At 50.3% G+C, this 15082-nt stretch overlaps 1 protein-coding gene across 1 annotated transcript in view; it reads right to left on the reverse strand.

Annotated features, from left to right (window-relative positions):
- Positions 1–15082, reverse strand: part of eys (eyes shut homolog) — a 190205-nt gene that overhangs the window by 2909 nt on the left and 172214 nt on the right. The window contains 5 exon segments of the mRNA XM_062464477.1: positions 54–226; positions 4649–4823; positions 9086–9230; positions 9554–9720; positions 10905–11087. Coding sequence (XP_062320461.1) covers positions 54–226; positions 4649–4823; positions 9086–9230; positions 9554–9720; positions 10905–11087 — 843 coding nt within the window.

Genomic DNA, 15082 nt, shown 5'->3' on the forward strand with positions numbered 1-15082 from the left:
TCATATTCCAAACGAAGGCCCCGTTTGGCATGGCCAGGCCTGAGTGTCCTGACCTTGCTGGCAGTAGAGGCCGGCCGCTCCCAGCGGACACTGGCAGGTGTAGCCCCTTGGCAGGGGGATGCAGGTGGAGCCAGGGGCACAGAGAGGAGGCGGGCTGTGTTCAGCGTCACACACCGACACGGTGTCTGAACAGAGAGCTCCCTTCCACGCTGGTGGACACTGGCAGCTAGGGGAGGGAGGGACGAGGGGGGGACGGGGGAGAGGGACGAGGGGGGGGGACGGGGAGAGGGACGAGGGGGGGGACGGGGAGAGGGACGACGAGGGGAGGGGACGAGGGAGGGGGACGAGGGGGGGGGACGGGGAGAGGGACGACGAGGGGAGGGGACGAGGGAGGGGGGGGGGACGGGGAGAGGGACGAGGGGGACGACGAGGGGGGGGGACGAGGGGAGGGGGGGGGGGAGAGACGAGGGGAGGGGGGGGGGGGGAGACGAGGGGAGGGGGGGGGGGAGAGACGAGGGGAGGGACGAGGGGAGGGGGGGGGAGAGACGAGGGGAGGGGGGGGGAGAGACGAGGGGAGGGGGGGGGAGAGACGAGGGGAGGGGGGGGGAGAGACGAGGGGAGGGGGGGGGAGAGACGAGGGGAGGGGGGGGACGGAAAAAAAAGAATCCCTTTAGGATGATGAGAGATCAAATAAATCCTTTGTTCATGAATCCACTGGAGTATGCCTACAGCACCAGTTATAATCGTAATATTACGGACTGTATGCTAGTCGTGCCTCCCACCCAGGAGTGTGTCTAACCCAGAGACCTGCAGACTGGCCACATGCAGAGGTGCCTATCCTGCCCCCTGGTGGGGGAACGCTGACATTACATCCCTGAGACTACCGTCCACAGCTCAGCCCCTGTGAAGGAAGCCCTGTCTCGTCTCTCCTTGAGGACTTAACCCTTGTGTTATCTTCGGGTCATTCTGACCCATCAGTCATTGTGACCCACCGTCGTATTGCGACAAATTTACCGCATACAAAGACAAAGTGAAGCATTTTCTTTTAACAGCTAGGCTGTCTCAGACCCCCCACATTGCAAAGGTTAAAAGAAAATTATTTTAATTTGTTTTTGTATTGGGTAAAATTGGGTAAACACAACGATGGTTCGTTATGAACCTTTGGGTCATGTGACCCGAAGGCAGCACGAGGGTTAAGACACCAGGGGGGTTCACGGTTCATTTACCACCACCTCGTGCAGCTTCTTTACACGCATCAGTGCTGGGTTGGTGTGTTGAAAGCAAACTATTTAAGTGGTAAACTATTTCAGATGCAAAGCTGTACTAAATCATAAAGCTAAACAAATCCACTTAATTCCACTTAACCTAAATAACAAAAAGTTATTCATTGGGGGAAAAGTTATCCACCGGAACGCAAAAGCAGAAATTAATCAATTTTAAAAAGTATGCATATAGGGCATGCATCTAATCAAGCTTGTTATATTGTTATTGTCCAATAATAGCAATAATAAATATAGCTGCAAGCAGCGATGCGGGTTCCTCCGCAAAATGGAAAATATTATAAAAATGTACATTGTAGAAGATCAAGAGTTGGACAACAAGAGAGCAAAACTACTTCATGTTGACCAACGACAACAGGCTGAATGGAGATTCAAACTCAAGAGCATGAGGTTGCAAGTCAGCCTCTGCTACACATCAACTGTTGAGAGTTTATGAATAGCCGTATTGTCTTGTACTTTTACTATAAAAATGGGACAACGGGATGACTGGGTTGCTGCTGTAAAGAATAGCTTACTCATAGTTTAAAAAAAGGTTGTTTGGGGTGCCATAACTTGTCATGGAAGGGAATTTCAAATCATGCCTAGCATCAGTGGTGATGTGTCCTGGCCAGTGTTGGGGGTAACGCGTTACAAAGTACTGTAATCAGATTACATTTGTCTGTAACGCAGTAATGTAACGCATTACTGTTTATAACTTCAGTAATCGCATTACAGTTACTAATAGAAAAATGTCTTGCGTTACTTGCATTACTGCAATCTGCATATCGGGAGGAGAAACAACCTTTTTTTAAACTATGAGTAAGCTATTCTTTACAGCAGCAACCCAGTCATCCCGTTGTCCCATTTTTATAGTAAAAGTACAAGACAATACGGCTATTCATAAACTCTCAACAGTTGATGTGTAGCAGAGGCTGACTTGCAACCTCATGCTCTTGAGTTTGAATCTCCATTCAGCCTGTTGTCGTTGGTCAACATTAAGTAATTTTGCTCTCTTGTTGTCCAACTCTTGATCTTCTACAATTGTACATTGTGCCCACGCCAAAAACACCTCTCCACCGCCGCGAAAACAACCTCTAATCTGTCAAAGCATCTTCAGCGGCAACATGCTAACTCAAGACTATAGCTAAGGATCCCCGAACCCTGAGTGACACTGACGCCGATAAAAGGTTGCCGTTGCCATTGTTGCCGACACCAGCCAAGCAGCCACGACTTGACTTTCAACATCAGCAGGTTACCAAAGCAAAGAGAAACAGGCTTGTAGCAGCATACATAGTAGAGGAAATTTTGCCATTTAAAGTTTTAAGCATTATTTTAGTTTGAGACATTTTGCTTACTGCCAGTACTGTAGCCTTGTTATGCTTGACAACTTTTAGGTTGATGTTCACAACTTTTTTGTCAGTTTTGTGGTATTAAAAAGCATAAAAGAGAGATCTGTCCTCATTATAATAAGTATGAGTTGATTTGGGCATATATATTGTTATTTGGCAAGTGCATCTCAGGTGATGTCACGGAGTAATCCAAAAGTAATCTAACTAGTAGTGTAACTAGTTACTTTCAGCAGTGAGTAATCTAGTAAAGTAAAGCATTACTTTTTTTTAAGTAACTAGTAATGTGTAATCTATTACTTTTTTTGAGTAACTACCCCAACACTGGTCCTGGCTTAGGTTACTGAAATGAATTTGCGCAACACGAAAGGGATCCACCTGAACAATCAATACCATGCGTAGACTACAAGTGGCTAGCTACTGTGGTGAACCTGGCTTGTTTTGCAGTGGTTTACACAGTCTCGCTAAACAGATGATTGAAGTGTTGTGATGGGCTCAAATAAACACGCATTGATATGTTTTACAACCGGAGGATTGATCGGAAGACTAAAAACAGTTCGGTCAGAATACAAAATAAAAACCATGCATCTGACTGGTTTTGAACCTACAACCCTTTGCTTACCAGCACAACATCTCAGCCAATTGAGCCATTCCTAGAGATGGATTACACAATGTTCAATAACTGGATAATAAAAAAAGCAGTTTCTCCAATGGCAAGCATTGTCAGATTTGGTCCAAGTTCAAACAGCTGTAATTCAGTCATATTTTGACATATCAAGGTGAAACTTTGCATGGCACTTCAGGGGCGTGTCACCTTAAAGCCTATTAGGTTTGAACCATCCTTCAAAAATACATTTGATTTAGTGACACAAACATATTGAGGCAATGTGGACATTTACATAAATACACCCCTTTCAGCCATTTTGTATTTGATTCAATTGTCTTAAGTAATGTTTTTAAATACGTCAATGATACATATCTGTACAACATTTCAAGTCAATTAGATCTTTGGTTCAAGAGAAGAGGAATTTTTAAGGGTTTCCAAAATTATCACTGTACAGGAAAATCCATCATCGCGGACATTATGGGTCCTTGGAGAAGAAAAATTATAATAAGAATACTAACAAAAACAATAGGTTCCCTCCTACCGGAGGAACCCTAATAATAATAATATGAGCTTCAGGTTTACACCAGAAAACTTGCCCCTACACTTCTTACAGAGCAGAACTGTGTGTTCCCATAGCTCAGCGAAAAACTGTAGCCAATAACAATCAAGGTTAACAACATAAACTCAATTATAGTTATTAACACTTGGGGCTGTGATGAGTCATGTAGGAAAACTATCCAGATTCACATTGAGTACTGTAATAACTGTGATTATCTCCTGAAGGCTGGGAGATGGTCTCTGCAGAGAAGACCTGATGTACAGACAGATGGACATGCCTCTGCTTGTGTCTGGAACTCAAGTTCACTGGAGCTTCCAATGTGTGAGAAAGTGTGTACTAGACTGATGATTCTAGTACACAGGAACATCTCTAGTCTAACTGCTGTACTAGGATCCTAGTACACAGGAACATCTCTGGTCTAATGGCTTTACATCGGAACATCTCTGGTCTAATGGCTTTACATCGGAACATCTCTGGTCTAATGGCTGTACTAGGATCCTAGTACACAGGAACATCTCTAGTCTAATGGCTTTACATAGGAACATCTCTGGTCTAATGGCTGTACTAGGATCCTAGTACACAGGAACATCTCTGGTCTAATGGCTGTACTAGGATCCTAGTACACAGGAACATCTCTGGTCTAATGGCTTTACATCGGAACATCTCTGGTCTAATGGCTGTACTAGGATCCTAGTACACAGGAACATCTCTAGTCTAATGGCTTTACATAGGAACATCTCTGGTCTAATGGCTGTACTAGGATCCTAGTACACAGGAACATCTCTGGTCTAATGGCTGTACTAGGATCCTAGTACACAGGAACATCTCTGGTCTAATGGCTGTACTAGGATCCTAGTACACATGGATGTGTGCGTACTAGACGGATGATCCAGAGTCCACGCAGATGCCTCCGTTCTGGCAGGTGACCAGGGTGCAGGGCGTGACGCCACACTGGCCCACGCTGCGTCCAAAGGCAGGCCGGCCCTCCAGCCCCCCCAGCGTCCGCAGCGCCCCCTGCCTCCGAGTCCGGAACCGCAGGTCGAACACACACCCTGGGAAACAGGAACTGATGTCATTTTCCACGTACAGCTCAAGGCTGGAGGGTCTGCTGACTAAGAGGTTGCAGGTTCAATCCTCCTTCTGTTCGTTGCTTTGGTTAAATGCGTCTGCTAAATGTAAACATTCTTGTTAATTCAATTGACGAACAAGACTAATGAGTTCTCTGTCAGGTGGGAAAGGACAATACTGAGGGTTTCACAACAGGTGTCATATTTGTAGTCTACACAGAGAGCAAATTAACTGGTTTCACAATACAGGATGCATTGTCGCTTTATTTCTTAACCCTTGTGTTATCTTCGGGTCATTCTGACCCATCAGTCATTGTGACCCACCGTCGTATTGCGACAGATTTACTGCATACAAAGACAAAGTGAAGCATTTTCTTTTAACAGCTAGGCTGTCTCAGACCCCCCACATTGCAAAGGTTAAAAGAAAATTATTTTAATTTGTTTTTGTATTGGGTAAATTGGGTAAACACAACGATGGTTCATTATGAACCTTTGGGTCATGTGACCCGAAGGCAGCACGAGGGTTAATGTTGTTGGAAATAAAACATTTCACCACCGTGTGTGCTGATAAACACTCATATATTCATGCTTGCAGAAGCTATAAGTGCACTTGATGAAGCTCTAATGAACAGCAGAGGCCATGGCTCTCAGTTCATATGTACGTAAGGAAACGGAATGATGCTCTTTCACTGCATCTCCATTAAATGTTAATTCTCAGAATAATTTGCAGAGATGAATTTTCTGCACAGCGGTTACATCCAAATGGGGCATCGCATTTTCATAAAGCACTTAGTCACACATTATAATGTCATTTCCTGCTTCCAGTTCTTTTGTTCTCGTTTCTGTACCCAATGCCATTTTTGTTGTTGCAGGTGACAGGAAAAATATCCGGTGAGTTTGTGGAGACAGTGGTGTACCTGCTGAACAACACAACATCGATAAATACAGGTTCTGAGGCTGGCGGGGCACACTGGCCTCTCTCACGGCTGCTTGAGTTAACGCAGAAAACAGGAAGCAGGGGAAATGTCAGGCTCACTCATGAATATTCATGACATGATGCCATCTACCCCGCCACTTGGCACATTCAACCGACTGTAGCAGAAGTGCAGATATAGGCTGTCGGCAGAGGGAGAGGGAAGGAGAGAGAGAGATGGAGGGAGGGAATGAGGAGGCAGGGGGAGAGAGGGAAGGAGGGAGAGTTGAGGGAGAGAATGAGGAGGGAGGGGAGAGAGGGAGGGATATAGTTGAGGAACAGAGAGGAAGGGAGGGAGGGATGGAGAGAGGGAGGGAGGGATGGAGAGAGGGGGCAGATGGATGAGGAGGATGGGTCTGTTTGGTTTGAGACAGACTGTAGCTGGCTGAAAATGAAATCAAAACGAAGAAACACGTGTCAAAGGTCTCTGCTGGGCCAGCCTAACAGCAACAGGACGCTTCATAATTCACCAAAATATACTTGACGCCTCTGAATAATAGCCCAATATTATTTCCCATCAAACAACAGTATCAGCGCCAGTTTCCTGAAAGCCACAGGAACAAAGACCGTCTGCGTTTAAGAGGCATATTCTCCCACTATTCACATCTTAATCAACATTTCAAAGTGAATAATGGATATTTTTCTGCCTCTGACGTTTATCACTTCATTTCAAAACGAGGAGAGGATAAAACAGATCTTTGTTAGAGACTGATAAGGGCGGAGAACCTCGGTCCTCGAACATCAAGGCACCTTGGATGGACGGATGGAGGAGTGGGCGCTAATTAGCATGTTAAAAAAACAGCCTCTTACTGGCTTAAAGGAAGCACCAGCCAGCTTGTTTATGTAGACGGTATCTGGCTGTCTAGTGACCTGTCCACACCGAGGACTGGAAGTGTAGATAGTAGACTGTGCGGTGTTTTTTCACTGTGCTCTGCCCGGCGGTGTGATAAGGCCAGCAGTAAAGTCACACACATCTGATAACACACACTGGGCCTCCCGTTTCCACAGCAGGAGTACGAAAGAGAGTGGATTACACAGCTGGGTTAAGACACCAACTTTATGCACACACACACACTCACACATTTAAACAAGCACTCATACACACATGTAGTCATTTATGTACCACATAAACACATGCACACACACACCTTCACACACATGCATACACAAACACACACACTTTCACACAGGTCGGTTTGACCATCCTAGTGAGGATTCACTCCCATTAAAAATGGTGTTATCCCTAACCCTAAATCCTTAGTGTAAAGAGTAGGGGATACACAGGACTGAGTGGGGATACACAGGACTGAGTGGGGATACACAGGGCTGAGTGGGGTACACACAGGACTGAGTGGGGATACACAGGACTGAGTGGGGATACACAGGACTGAGTGGGGATACACAGGACTGAGTGGGGATACACAGGACTGAGTGGGGATACACAGGGCTGAGTGGGGGATACACAGGACTGAGTGGGGATACACAGGACTGAGTGGGGATACACAGGGCTGAGTGGGGTACACAGGGCTGAGTGGGGATACACAGGACTGAGTGGGGATACACAGGACTGAGTGGGGATACACAGGACTGAGTGGGGATACACAGGGCTGAGTGGGGTACACAGGGCTGAGTGGGGATACACAGGGCTGTGAAATGTCACCTCTGATGTCACTGCATATGTCACCTCTGACCTTAGTGAAGACAGTGACCATGGTGGAGACATGATTAGACTAACATGGGAAAAAGACAGACGTGATGTTGGTCACTTGAGATAGTGACCAGTCCATTGTGGGGGCATTCCTTTAAATAGCGAGGCTGAAGATAGGTTGGGCAGCAGAACTTGTGTTCTGCTGCTTGGGCGTGCGCTACTTATGATTCCATCTGATTTACGGACAGATGGTATTGTGTGTATTGTCTAATGGTTGTGTATCGAAGATGGTTGTTTCTATGTTCAATTGTTTGTTCGATAATACATACATATTTTAAAGGTATCCAACCAGTTTTCATTACACATTAATCCTTCAGAATTACCACCACACACTAATTCTCACTCCAGCCCAAAACTCACCTAGAAATAGCACTTAAAGTTGAACAAAATGTCCCCGCAAGGATAGTTAACAAGACACTCCCCACACACACACACACGTATCGTTAACAGTTTGTGGTTATGTTACAGTGTGCCCACACAAAACCTAAATCAACTGAATGCCCTGTGTGCTGTTGCAGGACACACTACGTGTTCAGAGATGAACGGGTTAAAACACAATCAAACAGATCAGTGGAGCCAAATTGAAAAACACTCGTTCACCTTCATTTAAAGGGGGATATTTTACAATTACGAATATCCCTCTGGTGCCTGAAACAACTTATGATGATGTTTATTGCTGTTATCATCATTAGCTTTATGGCTATATAAACGCTCCTCTGGCATTAGCCAGCATGCTAATGCTGCGTACACACCAGCCATCTCGCTGTGGGCCACCAGGGAGCACACACACCATGCTGATTATGATGGAGATCATTCGCTTGCCCTTTGATCCTGCTGACTTGCGAGCAGATGGATTTTCCACAGAAACTGGTAATGTTCTGAGCACAGAGAGGTGAGGGCCACAATCAACCTCGGAACACACACACGCACATCCCCCCCCCCCCCACACACACATCCCCCCCACACCCCCCCCCCCACACACACACATCCCCCCCCACACACGCACATCCCCCCCCCACACACGCACATTCCCCCCCACACACACATCCCCCCCCCACACACACATCCCCCACACACACACACATCCCCCCCCACACACACATCCCCTCCCCACACACATCCCCCCCCACACACACATCCCCTCCGCACACATCCCCCCCCACACACATCCCCCCCACACACATCCCCCCCACACACACACACATCCCCCCCACACACACACACATCCCCCCCACACACACACATCCCCCCCACACACACATCCCCTCCCCACACACATCCCCCCCCCACACACACACACCTCCCACCAAATACACCCCCACACACACACATACACAATCGTAAACACACACACACACCCCCCCCACACACACACATCCCCCCCACACACGCCCAATCCACACAAAGCCCCCCACACACTTACACCTACACACACATAGCGCCCCCCATACATACACGCACACATCACATACTCAAACCCCCCCAGACGTTTCAGTATGTTTCCTAAGCCTGACAGGAGAACCATGAAGCCCCGCCCCTCCGGGCCGCTGCCCCCCCACATCTCACCTTGGAAGCCGTTCCGGAACCTGGAGCCCACAGGCAGCAGTTCAGGGGTGTGTTCGTTATATCCTCCCACAAATATGGGGTTGAGCACGTTCAGGCCCACCAGCGGCCCTGGGGAGGAGCCAGTCCTGTTCCTCTGTCCGTCCACCTAACGTACACACAACATACAAACAACGTACAAACAACGCTGAACAACACTCACTGCAACGCCCCCCCCCCCCCCCCCCCCCTCAGGAGCAAGCAGCGGAGGACTGATCACCATGCTGAGAGAGTTTGGGGGGAGGGAGGGAGGGGGAGACAAACAAAGAGACCTTCAGAATGACTGACAGAACGTATAAAGATCCGGAATGCCGGGCAGAACCGCTGAGGGTTCAACTCCACACTGTGGAGGTTGCCCTTCCTCAGACTGAATCGATATCAAAGAAACACACATCACATCCCCGCTCCTTCAGGAGGCTCCTCAGAACCCACCTTCAGCCACCCAGTCCGCCTCCACCGTCCGAAGGTCACGGTGTGGATATCGACGCGGCGGTCCAGACGATCGCTGATGATGTTCCCCACGCCGGAACCCAGGCTGAACTTGTGCAGAACCCGCCCGTTACGAACTCCCAGAACCAGGAAGTCATCTCCATTGACGCCTTGAAGATCAATCATTCATGTTAGAACTCTGTCAAACAACTACTGTACTGTGTATCCTCATGTCCTATCATTCCATGTGATTAAGTCATGTAGGAGGATCTGTCGAGTTCACAGGCTCGCTCGTTACACGCCCAACTGACCCGCTGAAGGGACACAGTCCAGCAAAGGAGGGGCTTTCGTCTTTGTGTGTGCGAGCGCACTTCTGGTCTCTGTGCGCAAACCCTCACATATCAAGAGATGCAAAATAATTGGGTCTAATGGAGAGTGAAGTTCTGACGGATGCTTTGTGACGGTTCCGCTTCCAGGCAGCCTCGTCCCAGCATGCAGTGCGGCGAGGCGTCCCCGATGCGGATGACGATCCCTCACGATCACACCGATGATCACGCGAGCTGTTCCCTTCTCCCGCCGCTTCCGTCCCTCTCTCTGGATTCGGTCCTCGTTCTCTCTCTCTGCTACTGTTCCCCTGACAGTCGCTGCATTGCTCCCCCGACTGTCGCCCCTCCCTCCCCTCTCCATGAATCCCCCTAAACGCTAACCTCAGGAGAGAGACAGCAGAGGGGAGCCGATCCATAAGCCCTCATCCGCTTATTCAGCTGCCTGGGAGTCTGGATTCAACATGCAGCCAAGTAACGACACAGCAGTTAGCAGCTACTGAAGCGGCTCTGAGAGGAAGAAGTGTACCCGCTCAGTGACAGCTGTCAGTGTCATGTCACCCCCCCCCCACCTGTGTTTTGAAAGAAACGTCATACGCCGTAAACATCGGCCGTGGTAGAGGGTGGTGGAGTCTCCTATTCCCTGGCTGCCGGCCTCCAGCTCGCACTGGAGACACACTCGAGGTAGACAGCATTCTGAAGGAGGGGACTAATTGCAGTGTTGGCAAAAAGACGTCTCAGGAAAGGACCAGGAGAGGCGGAGCCAGCTTTGGGCCTTGCAAAGGCCTCTCCCAGAGGGAGCAGACTTTATAGGAGCACCAGCAGGGAAAGTGGAATATATATCGTCCTAAAATATCTATTAGACGAGACATTACCATACACGGCTGGAGGAGCACTCAATATGGTGACAGGAGTCCGGCGAGCAGACGTAATGAAGCTAGAGGATTGGATGGCGTTGCCAAGATATTTACCACGCGTCAGGTGATTTACAAAGTCGGTTTGTCTCTCCCCCGCCCCGTGTCGCTCCTCACCTTCTCCTTTCTGCCCTGAGAACAGGATGAGGTTGTCCTTCCAGGCGGAGGCGTTGTTGGCAAAGGTGAGCTTCAGCTGGAACTCGTAGAAGGCGCTGAGGCTGGGGATGGGGGAGAAGGCCATGAAGGAGGTGGAGCCAAACTCATCGTTGCCGCCGAAGCGGGCGCGGGTGATGTTGATGGCTGCGGAACAAAGGCAGGAGGCGCCGTCAGAGAAGCTCAAAGAAGCGACCCTGACCAGTAATGTCATGTAATACAGGACAATGCTTCCTGCCGTGAAAACACCTGCTTTTCACATCTAACAGCACCCTGATCACCAGGGCTCTGATCATCTGTAATGGTCACATTAAAGTGCAAGCATAATACAGAGCTACATCTGACGCGATACATAAGTGCAGGTGTATTTCTGTAAGATATAAACACCTTATTCTAGCGTGGCGGGTCTTCATTTCATGACTAGTTCAGTCCAACAGCAGACCTGACAACCACCAGGTGGCGCTCACCATCCATGCTGCAGCACAGGACAGAGACATCTTTTCTGCTCAGTGATATGGGGAGAAAGGATGGCCTGCTTTCCCAAAGCAGTCGTTTCTCCCTTCTCTTGTTTTCTTTTTGTCTTTCAACTGCGGTTTGAGGATTTGGAGCGCGGTGAGCTTCACACCTAACCCAAGCAGGACCACGGCCCCTGTGAATAACGATAACCATCCCGGCGAGTGCCGGCCTCGTGGCTGATTTAATAACGCCCGGCTCTTGGCGTGTCTCTGCGTGTCGATGTTCCTGATCATCCCAGCGGGAGCCCTCCCCGCCCACCTCTCTCCAAACGTTACGTGGCCCTCTCTGCTGCTGTGCACAGCGATCGCACCCGATATCCCAGGGCCACTCCCGATCGCAGGGAGGGCGTGCTTGTTCTGGGCCTGGGGCTGTGGTTAAATACTGTGTTTGGGCTGCTCCTCGCCGGTCTGTTGGGCCCCTGCATTATTTAAAGCCCCCCTTTCTCTCTACCCCCCCATCTCTCTCTCTACCCCCCCATCTCTCTCTCTACCCCCCCATCTCTCTCTCTACCCCCCCATCTCTCTCTCTGCCTCCCCCTCTCACTCTGTCCCCCCTCTCTACCTCCCATACTGCCTCTCTCTCTCTCTCTCTCTCTCTCTCTCTCTCTCTCTCTCTCTCTCTCTCTCTCTCTCTCTCTCTCTCTCTCTCTCTCTCTCTCTCTCTCTCTCTCTCTCTCTCTCCCTCTCTCCCTCTCTCCCTCTCTCCCTCTCTCCCTCTCCCTCTCCCTCTCTCCCCCTCCCCCTCCCCCTCTCCCTCTCTGCCTCCCTGTCTTCCAGTCCCTCTCTACAGTATCTCTTTGACTCAAGTCATCCCACCCCCGTTTTGCACTCGGCCTTTCTTAAATCCTCTCTATTTCTCTCCCCATTGGAAAGGCTTTCAGTCCTTACTGTCAGTTTACACTAGAAGGCCACAAGATCAACTCTGCTTGCGTTTAGTCTTGTAAGGTACACTGGCACCCCACCCCTCACCTCCAGGGGATGAGTGAGGGGAGACTAGCGGCTGGAAACAGGGAGTCAGAGGCCGGCTGATAACTAGCACACAGCCCACGGTTCTGAGCTGTTAGAAGTGGACTGTCACCACCTCTCCTTCTCTTTGGACTGAGGCAGAGAGGTTGGGCGGTGGGTGAGCCAGTCCTTCCATAAGAGGTTGGAAAACTGTTTCCTCTGACATGCTGTGTGATTGGAGGAGAATCAAGTCTCTCTGTGAGAAGAGGAGCAGGGTCTCTCTCTCTGTGAGAAGAGGAGCAGGGTCTCTCTCTCTGTGAGAAGAGGAGCAGTGTCTCTCTCTCTGTGAGAAGAGGAGCAGGGTCTCTCTCTCTCTGTGAGAAGAGGAGCAGGGTATCTCTGTGAGAAGTGGAGCAGGGTCTCTCTCTCTGTGAGAAGAGGAGCAGGGTCTCTCTCTCTGTGTGAGAAGAGGAGCAGGGTCTCTCTCTCTGTGTGAGAAAAGGAGCAGGGTCTCTCTCTCTCTCTGTGAGAAGAAGAGCAGGGTCTCTCTCCCTCTGTGATAAGAGGAGCAGGGTCTCTCTCTGTGAGAAGAGGAGCAGGGTCTCTCTCTCTGTGTGAGAAGAGGAGCAGGGTCTCTCTCTCTGTGAGAAGAGGAGCAGGGTCTCTCTCTCTGTGTGAGAAGAGGAGCAGGGTCTCTCTCTCTGTGTGAGAAGAGGAGCAGGGTCTCTCTCTCTGTGAGAAGAGGAGCAGGGTCTCTCTCTCTGTGTGAGAAGAGGAGCAGGGTCTCTCTCTCTGTGTGAGAAAAGGAGCAGGGTCTCTCTCTCTCTCTGTGAGAAGAAGAGCAGGGTCTCTCTCCCTCTGTGAGAAGAGGAGCAGGGTCTCTCTCTCTGTGAGAAGAGGAGCAGGGTCTCTCTCTCTGTGTGAGAAGAGGAGCAGGGTCTCTCTCTCTGTGTGAGAAAAGGAGCAGGGTCTCTCTCTCTCTCTGTGAGAAGAAGAGCAGGGTCTCTCTCCCTCTGTGATAAGAGGAGCAGGGTCTCTCTCTGTGAGAAGAGGAGCAGGGTCTCTCTCTCTGTGTGAGAAGAGGAGCAGGGTCTCTCTCCCTCTGTGATAAGAGGAGCAGGGTCTCTCTCTCTCTCTCTCTCTGTGAGAGAAGAGGAGCAGGGTCTCTCTCTGTGAGAAAAGAAGCAGGGTCTCTCTCTCTGTGAGAAGAGGAGCAGGGTCTCTCTCTGTGAGAAGAGGAGCAGGGTCTCTCTCTGTGAGAAGAGGAGCAGGGTCTCTCTCTGAGAAGAGGAGCAGGGTCTCTCTCTGTGAAAAGAGGAGCAGGGTCTCTCTCTCCAGGTGTGAGAAGAGGAGCAGGGTCTCTCTCTGTGAGAAGAGGAGCAGTGTCTCTCTCTCTGTGAGAAGAGGAGCAGGGTCTCTCTCTGTGAGAAGAGGAGCAGGGTCTCTCTCTGTGAGAAGAGGAGCAGGGTCTCTCTCTGTGAGAAGAGGAGCAGGGTCTCTCTCTGAGAAGAGGAGCAGGGTCTCTCTCTGTGAGAAGAGGAGCAGGGTCTCTCTCTCCAGGTGTGAGAAGAGGAGCAGGGTCTCTCTCTGTGAGAAGAGGAGCAGTGTCTCTCTCTCTGTGAGAAGAGGAGCAGGGTCTCTCTCTGTGAGAAGAGGAGCAGGGTCTCTCTCTGTGAGAAGAGGAGCAGGGTCTCTCTCTCTGTGAGAAGAGGAGCAGGGTCTCTCTCTGTGAGAAGAGGAGCAGGGACTCTCTCTGTGAGAAGAGGAGCAGGGTCTCTCTCTGTGAGAAGGGGAGCAGGGTCTCTCTCTGTGAGAAGAGGAGCAGGGTCTCTCTCTGTGAGAAGGGGAGCAGGGTCTCTCTCTGTGAGAAGAGGAGCAGGGTCTCTCTCTGTGAGAAGAGGAGCAGGGTCTCTCTCTGTGAGAAGGGGAGCAGGGTCTCTCTCTGTGAGAAGGGGAGCAGGGTCTCTCTCTGTGAGAAGGGGAGCAGGGTCTCTCTCTGTGAGAAGGGGAGCAGGGTCTCTCTCTGTGAGAAGGGGAGCAGGGTCTCTCTCTGTGAGAAGGGGAGCAGGGTCTCTCTCTGTGAGAAGGGGAGCAGGGTCTCTCTCTGTGAGAAGGGGAGCAGGGTCTCTCTCTGTGAGAAGAGGAGCAGGGTCTCTCTGTGAGAAGAGGAGCAGGGTCTCTCTCTCTGTGAGAAGAGGAGCAGGGTCTCTCTCTGTGAGAAGAGGAGCAGGGTCTCTCTCTGTGAGAAGGGGAGCAGGGTCTCTCTCTGTGAGAAGGGGAGCAGGGTCTCTCTCTGTGAGAAGGGGAGCAGGGTCTCTCTCTGTGAGAAGGGGAGCAGGGACTCTCTCTGTGAGAAGGGGAGCAGGGACTCTCTCTGTGAGAAGAGGAGCAGGGTCTCTCTCTGTGAGAAGAGGAGCAGGGTCTCTCTCTGTGAGAAGGGGAGCAGGGACTCTCTCTGTGAGAAGGGGAGCAGGGTCTCTCTCTGTGAGAAGGGGAGCAGGGTCTCTCTCTGTGAGAAGGGGAGCAGGGTCTCTCTCTGTGAGAAGGGGAGCAGGGTCTCTCTCTGTGAGAAGGGGAGCAGGGTCTCTCTCTGTGAGAAGGGGAGCAGGGTCTCTCTCTGTGAGAAGGGGAGCAGGGTCTCTCTCTGTGAGAAGAGGAGCAGGGTCTCTCTCTCTGTGAGAA

This window comes from Osmerus eperlanus, chromosome 6, assembly GCF_963692335.1.
Source record: "Osmerus eperlanus chromosome 6, fOsmEpe2.1, whole genome shotgun sequence".
Taxonomy (NCBI): Eukaryota; Metazoa; Chordata; class Actinopteri; order Osmeriformes; family Osmeridae; genus Osmerus; species Osmerus eperlanus.